Here is a 19634-nt window from a genome sequence, read left to right as displayed (position 1 = left end):
TTTATCCTTGGTTTCTCTGATGTAAAATAACCACGACAATGTCTTTATTTTAACAAGATCAGCGTTTAACGATCGTTTTTCAACGATTGTTCGTAAAGTCATAAAGTTTTCGACATCGCTGAAGTACATATATCTGGCTCTAGTATACTTGCTTTTGAATTTACATTAGATGGTGATCTCTTGCATTTAAATCGATCCATTATTCTGTGTATTTTTACGAAAGCAAACTTTTTCTCCGCTAATGATATTCTTAAAGTCGTACTATTTTATTACGTAACTAAATGTATCTACGTAAGATTAAATTTGCTTCGATTCGCGTATCTCCGTAACATTTTATCAAACTTATAAAAAGACATTCGGCGTTCAAAGCCGGAAATGTACTGAACCGATGAGAAAAAAAAGCGAAACAATGAAACTTAACCGCGTACAAAGTTATAGTATCGACTGTAGCTACATATTAGGTTGTTCGAAAAGTTTCTTTCGTTTCATAAGGTGATAACAGACGAACAACAATTTCTGTTTTATATTATTTTATCGAATTAGGTATGATCTATTTCGTTCTATTTCTATTGTTGTGTTCGTGCATAATTCAATAAACTAATATAAAAGAAAAAACATTGTGCGCCTATTATTTCCTTATAAAACGAAAGAAACTTTTCGGACGACCCAATAATATGAAGTAAAATGTAACGAAGGATCGCGTCGATAAATAGAGTTCTTAAGCGTGAAAGAAGGTAGAAAGGATAGAAGAGAAATGCAACGCGTCTCGATTCCACGATCGACTGTCGCTCACTGTTGGTTAATTTGAACGGCTTCGTCCTCTTGCGTTTTGCCATCGGACAGAGTAACGATGGCCGGTTAAATTCGACGAAGTAACGGGCTTCTTGAAAGAGCATCGCTCCGGATACGGTATACAGCCTACCGACTGCGTGTTTACGTTACGAAACGTGTTCTCGCATTGCCGCGTAACCGTAAGAGCGTGACGAAAACCGAGCTACGTGGGTGACGGTCTGTCGTCCTCTTCTAAGCAACCTCCACCAACGACAACTCTGCCTTTCACGTAAAGTCGATACCGTGCAATCGCGTCGTTCGAGCCACGTTCGATCGCAAATCGAAAAGATTAGTTTTTAAATATTTTTTCCCTCTTCGAAACGAAGCGTACAAAAATATATTAGTTTGAAATTAGAACGATATAGTTTGCTTAACGTTAACGTTCTAACTTTATTCCATAAAAATGGAACGTTAAATATGTAAATCGAACTTAATCCCTCGCGAAAATGAAAATCCAATTACGTCCATATCGTACAATTTGAAAAGCAGGTCACACGCGTAAAGTTCCTTGCCAAAACAAACATGCGAAGGCTCCATAGCGAACCCGATTATTCATCGACATTGTAAATTTCATGAAACAAAAAAAAAAAAAAAGAGAATCGAAGAAAGAACGAGGTCGTATAACGTGTTTCGTGTCCTTTGAAAAAAAAAAAGAAGTGGGTGAATCGCATAAAAATACTCGGCGAAGTAGCGACCTCCTTGGCTCTAAACGTGCTATTACGTAAAAAAGTTCTCTCTCGACAAGTTCTATTACCCCGATATACACGATGGATTGCCAAACGTTTCCAACTGAAATTTATTATATACCTGAACTATCTAAATGTGCAAAAATTGACTTTCGTCAGTTGCGTCGTTCTTTCGCCAAAACTTATAGCCGCGATACACGTCTCGCCTACAATGTACGTAATAAGATCGGCTGATTGAGATGACCAGAAAGTCGAGTTCGTCGATGGAATTCTCCTTTGCGAAGATTTGCTTCGCCGATTGCACGTTACAAGTTACCACGTGTATGACGTTAACGATTGGTAAACAAAAGGTTGTCTTCGGACTTGATAGTTAGCACTGAATAGTTTCAGTGGCTTAAAATAGCAGTACGTGAAATATATTAAAACGTCGATTAGCTGCAGTAAAAGGGAGATAAAACGTTTCTGGTAACAGGATTTTCGGGTCACCGATGTGGAAGGGCCAAACACGGGGAATTGGATCATAAATAGCTTATTCGGAGAATTTATTCTACGAAAAGAAAGATAATTTTTGCGTATATCTAAAGAATCAGATACAGATGGCTAGCTACGCTCCATCTTTCTAAATGGGTTCGGAAAATATAGCAGTATGGGATATAAAAGCCCGTATCTGATCCACGATGAACGTACAAAGATACTGACAGACGACGACACTGTTGCGCGCCGCTTCCAAGAGCAAAGACTTCGCCTTATGTCTCGCCGTTATGAAAAAAAAAAGAAAACAAAAACGGGGCAAAAATTATACTCACTTTCCATGATTTTTAAACAAAATTATCTTTCTATGTCTTTTTTTTTTTCTTGTGGGTTAAATACAGATGAAAGCGTTCCATCAAGGTAGCAACATTGATCGAGCCTTGACACGGGTTCTTTTTTTAATACCATCGAAACCTTGCGTATTACCAACGCAACGCCTTGATACGATGGATCTTGTCTTTGGATACGTCTTTGTCATACGATGGATACACAAATAAAACGCTCGGGTCTATAAAAGAGCCAATGGACCCATAAATATTTACCGTGCGTCGTATTTTTCTTTTCCATCGCTCGCTTCTCTCCCCCGATACTGTTTTAACGAGACTACTCGCTACAGGAGGTCACCTGTTTATTTATCGATGGCAATTAAGGCGCGCGCAAGATAGATCTCGTACGTGTCAACCACGTTGGATATTTTCTTCGATAACGGTGATGATAAATCTAATAAATATATCTAATAATAATAATAATAATAAATAGTTGGCGGATATTTATGCAAATGTATATTTTCGCGGAACCTTACGTTTCCTCGTAAACGCGGTAGAAAATACATTTTGTTCCACGACTATCACCGCTAAACTCTACCGAACTAACTCTACTAAATTTGGATTCCGATCGACCGATGAATTGGATCCGCTGTAGGTACTTCCTAAAATTAGATCGTGAGATTTGTTTTAATCTTACAAATAGATCGAAATCGTAGCAAACCGAAACGTTTTCTTCTTTTTGCACGATCGGTATTTCAGTTTATATAACACGAAGTATTATAAGATGATAGATCCCCATTTTGCGCCTCGTTCATGATGCTAGATACGTCATATAGAAGAGATATATAAACGATATCGTTGGAAATAAAAATCAATGGATATAGCGAACAAAGATTCGCGAGCGTCGGCCATTTCTGAAAACGATCCGATCACGATCGGCTGTTGTCCACTAGATGACATTCGTTTTCTATAGAATTTCTCGCGAGAGCGAAAGGATAGCGGAGCCGATAAAATTTCTCGCTAATGGTATTGAATTATAACTTACTTGGCGCGGAGGATACCGTGATCACGAAGGCGGTTCCTTCTGGGCGAGGCTCCTCCATTGCACTTGGGTAGAGCTGAACCTTGCGAATACTCCTAATGTGGGTATGTCGAGCGCACAATTTTTGGTAGTCGGGACCTGCGTTCGCGCTGTCCCGGATTCACGAAATCGAAATGTAAAAGTTCCCTTTCTATTTTTTATTTAACGAGAGAAAGATATTTCTCGACCGCGACGATCGTTTTTGTTTGCGTTTAGCGGTTGAAACGTATACCGATCTTCGATACATAATACCACGAATATTTTCTCCTCGTTACAAACGTTTTCCGTCGTGTAAAACGTGCGAAAATATTCCTCTCAGCTTTGATATTTCTTCTATTTCGAGTTTGTCGGATGAAATAGCGAAATAGTCTTACTCTTTCGACAGAAAGATATATCTGTCTCGAGTTCCTGACACATTTTCAAGAAAGAATAATAGACGTGTCTTCGACTCGTGCGAATTCGGTGAAAAATGTATACACACGGGAAACAATAAAATTCACGTACGCGCCTCTACCTCGTCGATAGACAGAGTTGTTCGTTGCTGAAACAGTGGTTTCTTGTTAGAGGATGTATGATGATAAACGCGGCAAGCGCGACAAACGATAAGAGTTAAGAATATAACTATGTTCTTTTTTATTTCTAAAGTTCTATTTTTCCTTCTTTCGCTTTATTCTTAAACTTTTATCTTTGTATCGGTCGAGAGACAAAGATATCTCATAAACGGAACGTCTTGGCGTAAAAATTTAACAATGTCCCAATTTCTTATTCTCTGAAAATTATTTCGTTCGCGTGCCTCGGTTTATGAAAGCGAAACATATCGATTATTCTCTTGCGTGAACACTTTATGCTTCTATCGAAACTTGCAAATTTTAAGTAAAGGAAGCTCGTACCGGTCGCCAGATGTGACCCTGACGAATCTTAAGATACTGTCAAATGGCAAAACGATACCGAGTTTCGTCGCAGAATTCTATTTTGGTAAAATTTAAAAGCTTAAAAGACGATGGTAGTGAAATATTATTACCGTGTTCTTTCCCTTTCGTATTGTAAAGTTATTTCAATTTGAAACACCGCTGTCTTCGAAAAAAGGAACAATTCGTTACTTTATTTATGCTTAGACTAGAACGTGTCTCGCGTATCTTGCGGTTTCGCGTTTACGTGCCTATGTAACGTTTACTGATATTACCGAGAAATTGTTGGAAATACAGAACCATAAGCAAGCTACGAAAACACGAATAATAAATAATAAGTCCTAGATTATTATTTATTCCGTGACGTCTCAAACAATGTCAAGTCTTCGCCATTTACATAGTTTATCGTTTAAATTTCGCGATCGAACGTTTTACGATTTTAAAACGATTGGGTAGCATTATTTATTATACAACTTGATACGCGTCCCCACTGTAGTCCGTTTATAAGATGCTACTTTATGTATTAAGCTTGGAAAGAATATTATTTTTAGTTTGTTCTAGACAATTTTCTCTGGAAGGCAGTAAAGTTCTGTAGATTCTGGTGACACAAAGAATATAACGCGCGAAAGCATTTTTTACATCCCACGGAATTTTCTTCGATACCGTGACAATAGAGAGCGTTAAGTTACCCTTGACATATCTTTCCCTCGATTTTCTTAGTATCTCAAAAGGTAATGCCTACTTAATGATAAAAAGGTGTGCTTCTTATTAAAGTGCTTTCCAATAGCACTCTTTGTACGTGCTTCGTTATAATAAAAAAAATTGTTATTTTAATTATCAAAACATTTCATAGTTTTTAATGTATGGTAAGTATAATATATCATATCAGTATAATATACATATATAAGGTTTCGAAACGATGTGATTATTTTATTATATAATGTTCCATTGAGAGGTAAATTTTACGACCGTTTACAGACATTCGACAGAATTTAGAATACGATTTAATGAAATTATTGGAAGAGGACTTTTGCATTTATCCTTGATCTTTATCACGCAAACCCAACACTGACGATGAAATAAAGGCATGGCGAACAGGCCGCGAGTCCTTTCATTGAAATATGTACCTTTTTTTGTGTCGAAAGCAATTTCATTCTTCGATTTCCACGGTATGTATTTTTCATCACGGTTCTTGGAATTTTATCTTTTCACTCGTTTTTTAAGCTCTATAATTTCCTGCGAACGTCACGCTATCTGTCGTGCAGGATTTTTACACTCTGTTGTAAATGCAGAAATACTTGTATGAAAATAATTCCAATGGAATATACAAGGTGGTTGGCAACTGGTGTTACAAGCGGAAAGGGGGTGATTCTACGCGAAAAAAGAAGTCGAAAATATAGAATACAAATTTTTCGTTCGAGGCTTTGTTTTCGAGAAAATCGACTTTGAATTTTATCGCGTCTCGTTACAACTGATCTCACTGTAGATCGTCGTCTCGATGGAAAAATGAAAAAAAAAAATTGTTATTCTATATTTTCGACTTCTTTTTTCGCGTAGAATCACCTCCTTTACGCTTACCACCAGTTACCAACCACCCTGTATATACTACAAAAACTATTATAATATAAATTTGCTTATCCGTCGTCATTCTTCAATTATTCAAACTATTTGATTTTTGCTGTTCATCGCAAGCAACCGACAATTTCTAATAAAAATCGTTCAACAATTATTTTGATAATATTTATACGATGGATCATATAAATTCATGGAATGAGTGCTACTTTGTATGCCAAATATATGATCTTTTAACGGAATTTTATTCGGATATAAATTCACGGTAGAGATATGTATTAAAGATTTATGAAATAAAAAGCAATTCCAAAGTAATTTCAACATTTTACTCGTCAGACGTTTCAACAAATAACGCTGAAATAACTTCGAACGAAACGTTTCTATCGAATCACCTTTCGCGTTATTCGTCTCTTCCTCCTCCCTTTGCGACTGTTGGAGGATGCTACGGTGACTGTTTCCCATTGCTTGCTGGAAAAAATACAACGATGCCTTTGGAAGAGCCGTGAAGGACGTGGCTGGTCGTCTCGCGTGCCACTTATTTCCCTTTCCTGGCGTGAAGCACTTTTCCCTTGAGAATCGTGGCTTATGATCGGGGAAACGAGTCTACCGCAACAATCGGACCAACGTAAGCAGACGAAACGATCCAGACTTTTGTTAACGAACGAGTTACTCATTCGTTTTGGTCTTATCTCAATTATTTGTCCTATGAGATTCTTCAGAACGCGAGGATGAAGCAGCCACAAAACGAACGTATCGATGTAGGTAGATTTATAGGAAATAAAGAATACTAATACATAGTTAAATATAAAGGTTATTCGATATTTCTCTAATATTACATGAAATAAGGCGATCAAGTAGCCTATAATTCATGAAATTTACGCGTTTTACCACATTTATTACTATTGTACAAGAGAATTTATTCATTTTGGTAACTTGTAATTTAATTTTTCAAGTTTTGTTAACATTTTGTTGTTATATAAAATAATTTACAAAAGAAAAAGAACCGTTACGCTTATTGCTTCGTTTTTCAAATTGAACTTCCAATCTTGTTTCATGATTAAGCGAAGTTGACTGTAGGCGCCGTAATGTAGGCAACCGATAGCTACAAAGCAACGGCATGCAAACACGTTTGACAATAGTTAGGCGTAATAACATGTCGCAAACAATATGTACATATATTCGAGGCTAATACATTCTATTATTTAGATGCACATTATATGTGCAATCCATTATAGAAAGATATGCATTCTTTTACCATTTAGATTGATTATTATCTATATGGATTTTATACGGATTCATTGATACTGTAGAAATTTAGAATACGTAAGTAGATTCTAGATAATGGTTCCGATATTATAAATACTAATTGAAGTAGAGTGCATAAACATTACTAAAATATTAGGATTCCCTAAGTTTTGCTAACGCAATATAATAGTGATTCCCAATTTGATAAATATTTGGCTGAAGCGTAGTGTCATCTTTTCAATATCGCATTCTGTATTTTATTCAACCGGATAAAAATGATAAAGAATGATGCATTAGAAAAAAATTATTATTAGATTATGGATTACAGTAAACAAAATTAAATGGTAAATAAACAAGTAAATTTAAAGTCCTTTTTACCATAGTTGTTTGTTGCACTATTAATATTATACCAGAAAAAGTATCTTGTATAAGAAAAATTGTATCATATCTTCTTCTTTATTAACGATTATAGTACAGAGGAACAAAGCAATTTATGGACTGACCTAATATATTTTAGAAATTATTGTGCAAACTTCGATTCTTCCATTGACTTCAGTTAGGAATAAATTGATATTTCCTTCAATGCTCGTTGTTGCAACATTGTCCCTGGCTTGTATATAAATTACAAATTCTCATTTGTTCACTATCATAATTATGAAAATTATGATACCTCGTTCGAGCCTTTCGCTAATAACTGACTCAGTGGACCAACGTTAAATAGACATTGTTCTAAGATGAAAATTATCTTGCGCCCATTGACAATTGAAATTGCATCAAAATTATGCTTTCTTAAACAGCGCATTAAAGATGCATACCACATATCCCGCGGTGATTCAGTAGTACTAGGTTCAGCAGTAGCGCATGAACAACCGCTAGATGTTGTGGATTTTGTAGTGCTATTTGCTGGTCCTTCAGTACTACTTGAAGTAGATTCTTGGGTAGTGCTACTGGATGGTCCTTCTGTGCTACTTGAGCTGGATTCTTGGGTAGTGGCAATAGCTGGTCCTTCTGTGCTGCTAGGACTCGATTCTGGGGTAGTCTTAATAGCTGGTCCTTCTGTCGTGTCTAAGGATGATTCCTTTGTACTAGTTGTACTTGGACCTTCTGTGTTGCTTGAGCTGGATTCTTGGGTACTGCTACTTGCTGGTCCTTCTGTGGTGACTGAGGATGATTCCTTTGTACTAGTAGTACTTGGAGCTTCTGTGCTGCTTGAGCTGGATTCTTGAGTACTTCTACTTGCTGGTCCTTCTGTGCTGCTTGAGCTGGATTCTTGGGTAGTTCTACTTGCAGGTCCTTCTGTGCTGCTTACGGTAGATTCTTGGCTAGTGCTACCGGCAGGCCCCTCTGTGGCGCTAGAACTGGAATCTGGGGTGGTGCTAATAGCTGGTCCTTCTGTGGTGTCGGAGGATGATCCCTTTGTACTAGTAGTACTTGGAGCTTCTGTGTTGCTTGAGCTGGATTCTTGGGTAGTGCTACTTGCTGGTCCTTCTGTGCTGCTTGAACTAGATTCTTGGGTACTGGTAAGAACTGGTCCTTCTGTGGTGCTAGAACTCGATTGTGGAATAGTGCTAATAGCAGGTTGTTCAGTGCTGCTGGAGGATGATTCCTTTGTACTCGTAGTGCTTGGACCTTCTGTGCTGCTTGAGCTAGATTCTTGGGTAGTGCTACTCGCTGGTTCTCCTGTGCTGCTTGAACTAGATTCTTGGGTACTGGTAAGAACTGGTCCTTCTGTGCTGCTTGAGCTGGATTCTTGGGTAGTTCTAATCGTAGGTTGTTCTGTGCTGCTGGAGGATGATTCCTTTGTACTCGTAGTGCTTGGACCTTCTGTGCTGCTTGAGCTAGATTCTTGGGTAGTGCTACTCGCTGGTCCTCCTGTGCTGCTTGAGCTAGATTCTTGGGTAGTGGCAACAGTTGATCCTTCTGTGGTGCTAGGTCTCGACTCTGAGGTAGTGCTAATAGCAGGTTGTTCTGTGCTGCTGGAGGATGATTCCTTTGTACTAGTTGTACTTGGACCTTCTGTGTTGCTTGAGCTGGATTCTTGGGTAGTGCTACTTGCTGATCCTTCTGTCGTGTCTGAGGATGATCCCTTTGTGCTAGTAGTACTTGGAGCTTCCGTGCTGCTTGAGCTGGATTCTTGGGTAGTGCTGATCGTTGGTTGTTCTGTGCTGCTGGAGGATGATTCCTTTGTACTCGTAGTGCTTGGACCTTCTGTGCTGCTTGAGCTGGATTCTTGGGTAGTGCTACTCGCTGGTCCTTCTGTGCTGCTTGAGCTGGATTCTTGGGTAGTTCTAATCGTAGGTTGTTCTGTGCTGCTGGAGGATGATTCCTTTGTACTCGTAGTGCTTGGACCTTCTGTGTTGCTTGAGCTGGATTCTTGGGTAGTGCTAATCGTAGGTTGTTCTGTGCTGCTGGAGGATGATTCCTTTGTACTCGTAGTGCTTGGACCTTCTGTGCTGCTTGAGCTGGATTCTTGGGTAGTGCTACTCGCTGGTCCTTCTGTGCTGCTTGAGCTGGATTCTTGGGTAGTTCTAATCGTAGGTTGTTCTGTGCTGCTGGAGGATGATTCCTTTGTACTCGTAGTGCTTGGACCTTCTGTGTTGCTTGAGCTGGATTCTTGGGTAGTGCTAATCGTAGGTTGTTCTGTGCTGCTGGAGGATGATTCCTTTGTACTCGTAGTGCTTGGACCTTCTGTGCTGCTTGAGCTGGGTTCTTGGGTAGTGCTACTTGCTGGTCCTTCTGTGGTGTCTGAGGATGATTCCTTTGTACTAGTGGAACTTGGACCTCCTGTGGGGCCTGAGCTGGATTCTTGGGTAGTGCTACTGGCTGGACCTTCTGTATCGCTTGAGGTAGATTCTTGGGTAGTACTATTAGCTGGACCTACTGTGCTGCTTGAGCTGGATTCTTGGGTAGTGCTAATGGCAGGTTGTTCTGTGCTGCTGGAAGATGATTCCTTTGTACTAGTAGGACTTGGACCTTCTGTGCTGCTTGAGCTGGTGTTCTGGGTAGTGCTACTTGCTGATCCTTCTGTGCTGCTTGAGCTAGATTCTTGGGTACTGGTAAGAACTGGTCCTTCTGTGGTGCTAGAACTCGATTGTGGGATAGTGCTAATAGCAGGTTGTTCTGTGCTGCTGGAGGATGACTCCTTTGTGCTAGTAGTACTTGGAGCTTCCGTACTGCTTGAGCTGGGTTCTTGGGTAGTGTTACTTGCTGGTCCTTCTGTCGTGTCTGAGGATGATCCCTTTGTGCTAGTAGTACTTGGAGCTTCCGTGCTGCTTGAGCTGGATTCTTGGGTAGTGCTGATCGTTGGTTGTTCTGTGCTGCTGGAGGATGATTCCTTTGTACTCGTAGTGCTTGGACCTTCTGTGCTGCTTGAGCTGGATTCTTGGGTAGTGCTACTCGCTGGTCCTTCTGTGCTGCTTGAGCTGGATTCTTGGGTAGTTCTGATCGTAGGTTGTTCTGTGCTGCTGGAGGATGATTCCTTTGTACTCGTAGTGCTTGGACCTTCTGTGTTGCTTGAGCTGGATTCTTGGGTAGTGCTAATCGTAGGTTGTTCTGTGCTGCTGGAGGATGATTCCTTTGTACTCGTAGTGCTTGGACCTTCTGTGCTGCTTGAGCTGGATTCTTGGGTAGTGCTACTCGCTGGTCCTTCTGTGCTGCTTGAGCTGGATTCTTGGGTAGTTCTAATCGTAGGTTGTTCTGTGCTGCTGGAGGATGATTCCTTTGTACTCGTAGTGCTTGGACCTTCTGTGTTGCTTGAGCTGGATTCTTGGGTAGTGCTACTTGCTGATCCTTCTGTCGTGTCTGAGGATGATCCCTTTGTGCTAGTAGTACTTGGAGCTTCCGTGCTGCTTGAGCTGGATTCTTGGGTAGTGCTGATCGTTGGTTGTTCTGTGCTGCTGGAGGATGATTCCTTTGTACTCGTAGTGCTTGGACCTTCTGTGCTGCTTGAGCTGGATTCTTGGGTAGTGCTACTCGCTGGTCCTTCTGTGCTGCTTGAGCTGGATTCTTGGGTAGTTCTGATCGTAGGTTGTTCTGTGCTGCTGGAGGATGATTCCTTTGTACTCGTAGTGCTTGGACCTTCTGTGTTGCTTGAGCTGGATTCTTGGGTAGTGCTAATCGTAGGTTGTTCTGTGCTGCTGGAGGATGATTCCTTTGTACTCGTAGTGCTTGGACCTTCTGTGCTGCTTGAGCTGGATTCTTGGGTAGTGCTACTCGCTGGTCCTTCTGTGCTGCTTGAGCTGGATTCTTGGGTAGTTCTAATCGTAGGTTGTTCTGTGCTGCTGGAGGATGATTCCTTTGTACTCGTAGTGCTTGGACCTTCTGTGCTGCTTGAGCTAGATTCTTGGGTAGTGCTACTCGCTGGTCCTCCTGTGCTGCTTGAGCTAGATTCTTGGGTAGTGGCTACAGTTGGTCCTTCTGTGGTGCTAGGTCTCGATTCTGATGTAGTGCTAATAGCAGGTTGTTCTGTGCTGCTGGAGGATGATTCCTTTGTACTAGTTGTACTTGGACCTTCTGTGTTGCTTGAGCTGGATTCTTGGGTAGTGCTACTTGCTGATCCTTCTGTCGTGTCTGAGGATGATTCCTTTGTGCTAGTAGTACTTGGAGCTTCCGTGCTGCTTGAGCTGGATTCTTGGGTAGTGCTAATCGTAGGTTGTTCTGTGCTGCTGGAGGATGATTCCTTTGTACTCGTAGTGCTTGGACCTTCTGTGCTGCTTGAGCTGGATTCTTGGGTAGTTCTACTTACAGGTCCTTCTGTGGTGCTAGAACTCGATTGTGGGATAGTGCTAATAGTAGGTTGTTCTGTGCTGCTGGAGGATGATTCCTTTGTGCTAGTAGTATTTGGAGCTTCTGTGCTGCTTGAGCTGGATTCTTGGCTGGTGCTAATCGTAGGTTGTTCTGTGCTGCTGGAGGATGATTCCTTTGTACTAGTTGTACTTGGACCTTCCGTATTGCTTGAGCTGGGTTCTTGGGTAGTGCTACTTGCTGGTCCTTCTGTGGTGTCTGAGGATGATTCCTTTGTACTAGTGGAACTTGGACCTCCTGTGGGGCCTGAGCTGGATTCTTGGGTAGTGCTACTGGCTGGACCTTCTGTATCGCTTGAGGTAGATTCTTGGGTAGTACTATTAGCTGGACCTACTGTGCTGCTTGAGCTGGATTCTTGGGTAGTGCTAATGGCAGGTTGTTCTGTGCTGCTGGAAGATGATTCCTTCGTACTAGTAGGACTTGGACCTTCTGTGCTGCTTGAGCTGGTGTTCTGGGTAGTGCTACTTGCTGATGCTTCTGTGCTGCTTGAGCTAGATTCTTGGGTACTGGTAAGAACTGGTCCTTCTGTGGTGCTAGAACTCGATTGTGGGATAGTGCTAATAGCAGGTTGTTCTGTGCTGCTGGAGGATGATTCCTTTGTACTCGTAGTGCTTGGACCTTCTGTGCTGCTTGAGCTAGATTCTTGGGTAGTGCTACTCGCTGGTCCTCCTGTGCTGCTTGAGCTAGATTCTTGGGTAGTGGCTACAGTTGGTCCTTCTGTGGTGCTAGGTCTCGATTCTGATGTAGTGCTAATAGCAGGTTGTTCTGTGCTGCTGGAGGATGATTCCTTTGTACTAGTTGTACTTGGACCTTCTGTGTTGCTTGAGCTGGATTCTTGGGTAGTTCTACTTGCTGGTCCTTCTGTGGTGCTTGAACTGGAGTCTGGAGTAGTGCTAATAGCTGGTCCTTCGGTGGTGTCTGAGGATGATACCTTTGTGCTAGTAGTACGTGGAGCTTCTGTGCTACTTGAGCTGGATCCTTGGGTAGTGCTACTAGAGGGTTCTTCTGTACTGGTTGAGGATGATTCCTTTGTACTAGTAGTACTTGGACCTCCTGTGCTGCTTGAGCTGGATTCTTGGGTAGTGCTACTTGTTGGTCCTTCTGTGCTGCTTACGGTAGATTCTTGGCCAGTGCTGCTTGCTGGTCCTTCTGTGCTACCTGTGGTAGATTTTTGAGTAGTGCTGCTAGCTGACCCTTCTGTAGTGCTTGAGGTTGATTTTTCAGTTGCACTACTAGCTGGTTTTTTTGTGTTCCTGGAAGTCGATTCTTGGGTGGTACTACTAGTTGGTACTTTCGTAGTTGCAGTTGTTTTGTCTGATGAATGCGGTGCGCGTGTACCATGTGATGGTGTCGAGCGTTGTGTTGTCGAAGTTTGAGGCTCTACATTGTTGCATTTTTTAATCTTTTTGAGGATTTTTTCAAGTTTTTCAAAAAGAGATAGTTGAAGCTTTGTTACATTGCAGTCTGATAGAGTATGTTTCAATTTTGACATATGTTTAATCTGTTGGGTGGCTTCTTTTGTAATCTTCGGAAGTTCCGTGTTCGAAAGTTTCGTTACTTCCCTCAGTCCCTATTATGGTTGTATGGGATAAAAATAAAATTTCTATTATATTAATTTGTAGTGGTTTTAATATCTTGCTAATTGTGATCATTTTTATGATTGTTACGAGGAATTAAATGTCGTTCATTTAAACTATAGAATATTATTTATAGATAATATCTGTATATAGTATATATTTTTGTATGTCGTTTTACGCATTACTACGTTAAAAATATTTGTCGTTTATTCTGAATAAAATATATTTGTGTATAATTTTACTTTTTATTCCAGAAACGGTATTATTTATTGTAGAAACGGGTTAAGTACTTACGTTATCTAAACATGCAATTGCATCAATGAGATGTACGTTGGATACGACACATTGTGCAGTTTCGTCAACAACATCTTCAGTCTTAGTCTGGAAGTTTTCAGAAGCTCGAACTATTTTCTCTTCCACTTCTATCGCTTCATCCATATAGTTTGAAACACATTTATTAACCGAATTTAAGATCTTGTCACGTATTTTCTTCAAGTCCTTTGCGATAGCTGTGCACTGGTCGTTATTATTTCTTGCTTTTTTTTTTAAAATTTTCATTTCATGTGCCACCTAGATGCACAAAGCGAAAAGACATTGTAACACAGAGAAACTTGTGTCATAATTTAATTATTCATTACATATGTACATATATAATATAATATAATATATTATGTAACATAGCACACATATATCTATCTTTTTCTATTTTTTCCATTTCGAAGCTATAGTTTGTTCTAGTTGTGTGAGGCACCCTGTATATATTTGAATCGTAATATCCAATTACCCATATGTATTACTTGTGGAATGACTTAAATGTATTTTTCAAATCTTGAAATGATTACTGCTAGGAATATACAATATTACACACTTACATCCTTCAATATGTTATTGACTTTATATTTCGCATTCCTCTTTATTTCTTTGCTGTTTTCTCTTATTTGCTTCAGATAAAAATTAGCTTCCTCTTTATGATGCTTTAAGACTACCTTTGCGTCTTGAACGATGCCTTTTATTTTTACCGTAACTCTTTCTTCGTGTTTATGTACTCTGCTCGCTGGATCGAGGAATCCTGGTAACCCAGGAAAGGCACTACCCTAAAATAAAACAAAAATAGATTTTTTGATAAGTTAGGTGGTGTCGTCGCGCGGAAATGTCTATCCGTAGGTAACTCGTTTTTAGAAACATCATGTAAGATGTAAATAAGAAGGAAAGATCAAATTATTTTGAAAAATATTAGCAAAAAGGAAAGAGATTCCGAGTTAACTCGGAACTTGAGAAAAATTCACTTACATACGCAGCTATAACGAAGAAACAGAGTACAATTGCGAATTTCGCCATTTTTGACCCCTTCAAACACGACGAATTTGAGACAATGCCAAGATATTGCGTTTCTCATTTATATAAGCTGTAGAGTTCGTAAAAAATAATTTATCCGTCAAAAAACACACGTAGCTTTCGACACTTGTGTCAATGTACAAACATAGCTAATTAAAATGATACGACATGTAATTGACATATTATCGACGAATAATTTAACTTTTATGTCAACTACGCTATATATAATCAAATTGATCGAACGTAACGTACACGTTTCATTTTCTCCTTTAATCTTTTGATAAAGAAAGGTACTGCGGTTATTTATATATGATTGGAAACATTCGATCCAGCAATTTGACATTTTTGTCAAAATATTTTTTTGCCGTTTAGAGCTGCAATTTGTGCAAATAATATTGTACAATTTCACTTTATTTTGTCAGAGATTGGTCAAATGATTACGCGATTTTATGTAGCGTCGAAATATATGATTTAAATAATTTCTCGTATTAAAATTTATATCCCTGTTAGCGGAGATCTTTTGTAATCTGCTCGTATAGCGTTTCTGATAACGCGTTGTTCGCTTCGTATTGTGCAAATTTATTTAAACAGATTTATTTGAATAAAGATTTATCGAGAAAGAACTTGAAGATTGTTAGAAAAGGAAAGAAGGAGTAACTTTGGAAAATTTGATATTTGCTTGACGTTACGGAATATTGTTTAAATGGCATTGATCGGTAGAGGAGGCGTTTTCGTAGCATCGTAATTCGAGTAACGATTTAAGTATCGAATCGTTTTGTATCTTCCGTATTTTACTATTTACGTTACTAACATTCATTTTTATATTTCTTTTCCTCGAGTATACTTTACGTATCTTTGTCGCAAATGTTGTAGCACGGTCTAACATACGTAGCAAAGTATAGTTACCAAATAGAAAATAGAATTGCAATTTTATATATCAATTAATTCAGCGAATCGAGGCAGCACAAAGGCGATTTCTTCGATTAACCTTCCATTAAATGTCTAATACGAAACTACCTTTTGTTGCAAGCAACATCTACATGTTAGGATCGAACGTTTCGCCGTTACGATCGACTTTCTACGAGCGACATGTTTGATCGTATGAGTGCGTACACGAGTAGCTGCAGACACGTAAAATTTCACCCCAATAAAACGTTCCCATAGAGTACGACGCGCAGGGTGTCGTGGGAACCGTTTCACTCGATGTAAAGCACCGTGCACATTTTTATGGGGCGCGTAGACGTAACCAAGTAGCTTGGGGATTCCTTTGTAATATAATGAATCGACGATTCTTGTCGTCTCAGCTATCGACCGATTTTCCCCTGTATGAGTATCTTGCCTCGGTCGATCGTACAATTTAGATGCGACAAATGACGTAAATGCCGAAGAAGAAGAACCAAATGATGTAAAATACAAAGTAATTTTTTGCCGAAGAAGGATGTCAGTTTCATTCTGTGCCACTTATCTTTCTTCTATTTCTGTAAAAATTACAAGCGTCTGCGGTACAGAGGCTTGGAACGATAAACAGCCTAAATACGAAAATTAATCCTCCTCGCTTGTAACATCGAATCAACGATTTTTCAAACGAAAATGCGACAAAATTTATAAAACGATATAATACAAGAGCACGAACTGTTCGACTCTCTTACGTTCCTCGTACGTTACAGATCAATTTATAGAAAATATTTCAAATTAATGATTTTATCTCTTCGAAAAAGATAAAGAGAGAAGAGACGGAATGTTTCGATTAACCTAATACACGTATTTTTCTTTGCGTGAATTTGTTTGCTCGATCAATAATCCAATATTTGATAGAAATATACGTAAATGTATCAGTTAATGTTTGTATTCATTCAAGCGAGCAGTGGGAATAGTTTTCGAGTAAACAGGAACAGGTCACGTACGTATGTACAACTTGAACGAACTTAACGTTTAAACGTTAGTCCATCAAATGTCAAGTTTTCGTTCTTTGGGTTTAATATTGGGAAAATCAGTTCTATTAAATGAAAACGTAACAATCAAAGTTACTTTAATAATAAAATAAAAAAAAATAAAATTAATCGATTGTTCTCAATCTTATACAGGGTGGTTGGTAACCGGTGGTACAAGGGGTAAGGGGGTGATTCTACGCGAAAAAAGAAGTCGAAAATATACAATAAAATTTTTTTTTCTTTTTTTTTTTTTTTTTTTTTTTTTAATTTTTCCGATCTAGAGTGAGATCCGTTATAACGAGACGCGATAAAGTGGATGCGTACCGAGCGAAAATTCAAAGTCGATTTTCTCGAAAACAGAGCCTCGAACGAAAAATTTTTATTCTATATTTTCGACTTTTCGCGTAGAATCACCCCCTTTCCGCTTGTACCACCGGTTACCAACCACCCTGTATATTTATCTCGATATATTTGTTATTAATATATGTAGAATATCTGTAAAAAGAATTTTTTCTAGTAAAATTTCCAAATAATCGTCATGTTTCTTTACGTTCTATTTAAAGAACAACGTAACTGACATTTCTTAAATTTGCATATATAAAAATTACACAATCACGTGATTCTGATTACATTAAATGTTTCGCAATGTTTCCTTAATGCTATCAGTTGATATAATATTTGTTATTTTATTGATTAAACGTGGAAATTAGCATAAACGTGTGTTTCATTTTGCGAACGAGCACGTTTATGATATATTGTTACTTGATAATCGAGGGGGTTCGAAGGAAAAGTAAATTTTAAATGTTAAAACACGTTGTTAACTCTACTCATAAAACTGTAACAATTCGTAAGAAAATTCCGATTATAAAGTTACATGTAACTATCGCTGTAACGTTATAATCGATCTAAAATTAATTTATAAAACAAACACGATATATTTTATGTTGCAGATAAATCCTCTTCAATCTGCGTCGAATACAAATACTTTTCGGTGAGTGCTTAAATACAATCTTTTTTATTCGATAGTTCGTTTACGAAAATACAACGTGCAAAGCGAATTACTTTAAAAATATAGAAATATTTTCCATAATAAATGTTCAATCTTTGCGTATAACACGTCTTTCACGTTTCTTATCACATTCGATGGAAGATCTAATGCCAATTAACGTGTAACCTAATGCGACATTTAATATAAAACCTACTGTAAAACCTAGTTAGCGTAAGCTTTGTCATTAGCCGTAACCGAACCATACAATCTCATCCCTCGTAAGCATAGAATCGGACGCATATGTCACGTTCTTAAAACTGTTTTTGTTTTTTAGAGGAAATCACTTTGAGAAACTAGATTTCTAACATCTGTTCTCGTATTCGCTTCCTGAACATACGAACATCGATGCCACGTGCTTCCTACGTGTCGTACAATGAATTTGAATTTAACCGAATTTAACCGAAGATGAATTTAAAAAACGGAATGAAAATATTTATTGCGAGATTGGCCATGGAAAATACTGGGCAAATATTTTCAATACAACTACTTGCTGTTTAGAAGAATAGGAAGAGATATTTAATGAAATTAACGTATTCCAATAAATCTACCAATATAAATCTATGATATAGTTAGTAGCAGATACTGCTGAAATCGAACGAATATCAAAGCTCAGTGCGCATCGCAGCACATGTTAGGTTTTGTACCTGTCGGCTCGATGTTCATGGGAATATACCGGCATGTGGTTTTTATCTGTGGCCATATGGCGTATCGGAAAATGCACGTGCGAAAGAATAGAGACAGAAATCCCGAGCAGAACACTGTCTTTTAATGCTGTCACAGTTTCGCGCAACACCACGACGAACGACCGACGATCAAATCTACGAACTGCTGGTAAAAGTTTAAAACGCGTCTCGTACTTGAAATTAAAAATTTCGTAAACGCAGAAGAAACTATTTCGAGGTAACGATAGAAATCACTACGCTGAAAACTGATTTTAATTTTCCCGTTGAACGAATCACGTTGAGATCGATTTCCACGACGGAGCTCTCCGGATCGACTCCGGATCGATCACTTTCGTCTTTACTGCTATTCCCTTTCGCGACTCAACGATGCCTTTAACGCGGCAACGAAGAAAACATCTAAAGGGAAAATACAAACGCTTCTCGTTCTCCGTCTCTATTTGGGCGATTAACAAATATCGGATATAGCGACGCACCGAAGAAATACGCGATTACATAGACAAAAATTGTTCTTATCCGAACCACCTTTCTCCTTAGTACGAGTAATCGCTTAATTTCGATGCCTCGGAATGAGTGACACTTTCTTAAAGATACTCGCCAGACGTTTAACGTTTGACTTCTTGATGGAAAATTATATTTTATCACGATGCTCGTCTTACTGATATCGATCGTGCTACTCAACGATAACGTCTAATCGTTTCTCGATAGATCTTTTTCTTCGGAGTGGGGAAAAAAACGAGGTTTTAACTTTATCTTTTTGAAATTAATACGATATATTTGCAGCGTCTAATCATTGTTTTTTTTTTTTTTTTTTCAAAACTTCACTCGTTATATTCACCGTAAATAAGCTTTTTTACCTCGCGTACGTTTGTATACCTCCATGACGCGTGAATTTACCATACAAAATTTGTTTATTTACGCTTGTTAGCAAAGTGCTGCTTTCGTGAATACGAATTCAACATTGTGTTAGCGAAATACAGCTTTCGCGAATATGAATTCTAATTTAGCTACTTTCTTTTAATATCATCGTGTTCGTTACGTGTTGTAAAAATATTTCTTTTTCATTTCCGACCAGCGTAAACGGCATTCTATCAGAAACTCTGCTCTTTATTTTTTCACCTATAGCTCTTTAATAAATTA

At 38.8% G+C, this 19634-nt stretch overlaps 2 protein-coding genes and 1 non-coding gene across 5 annotated transcripts in view; 2 read left to right on the top strand and 1 right to left on the bottom strand.

Annotated features, from left to right (window-relative positions):
- Nucleotides 1–19634, top strand: part of LOC126865713 (protein numb) — a 59103-nt gene that overhangs the window by 6120 nt on the left and 33349 nt on the right. Inside the window, exon 2 of one of the 2 annotated variants that reach the window (XM_050618546.1) lies at nt 17717–17757. The exons of the other annotated variant lie outside the window; for it this stretch is intronic. The gene's annotated coding sequence lies outside the window, so the exon portion shown is untranslated. The remainder of the gene's footprint in view (nt 1–17716; nt 17758–19634) is intronic. 2 annotated transcript variants of the gene reach the window in all.
- On the top strand, nt 3352–3514 carry LOC126866234 (U1 spliceosomal RNA). Its single transcript, XR_007689821.1, has one exon. It is a non-coding gene; the product is annotated as a U1 spliceosomal RNA (small nuclear RNA).
- On the bottom strand, nt 7535–13783 carry LOC126865709 (mucin-5AC-like). 2 transcript variants are annotated; one of them, XM_050618538.1, is made up of 6 exons: nt 12350–13783; nt 11438–11629; nt 10862–10957; nt 9326–10285; nt 8942–9229; nt 7535–8557 (listed from the first exon to the last, which is right to left on the bottom strand). In XM_050618538.1, exons 1-6 carry the CDS (start codon nt 13413–13415, stop codon nt 7782–7784), a joined length of 3378 nt encoding a protein of 1125 aa, XP_050474495.1. In that variant the 5' UTR covers nt 13416–13783; the 3' UTR covers nt 7535–7781. The 2 variants fall into 2 exon arrangements, with proteins under 2 accessions (XP_050474495.1, XP_050474496.1); XM_050618539.1 differs by lacking the exons at nt 10862–10957; nt 11438–11629 and having other exon boundaries at nt 12734–13783.

Source organism: Bombus huntii, chromosome 5, assembly GCF_024542735.1.
Source record: "Bombus huntii isolate Logan2020A chromosome 5, iyBomHunt1.1, whole genome shotgun sequence".
In the NCBI taxonomy this organism is placed as follows: Eukaryota; Metazoa; Arthropoda; class Insecta; order Hymenoptera; family Apidae; genus Bombus; species Bombus huntii.
Note: the sequence above shows the minus strand (reverse complement) of the source record. Positions and strands in the feature narration are given on the sequence as shown.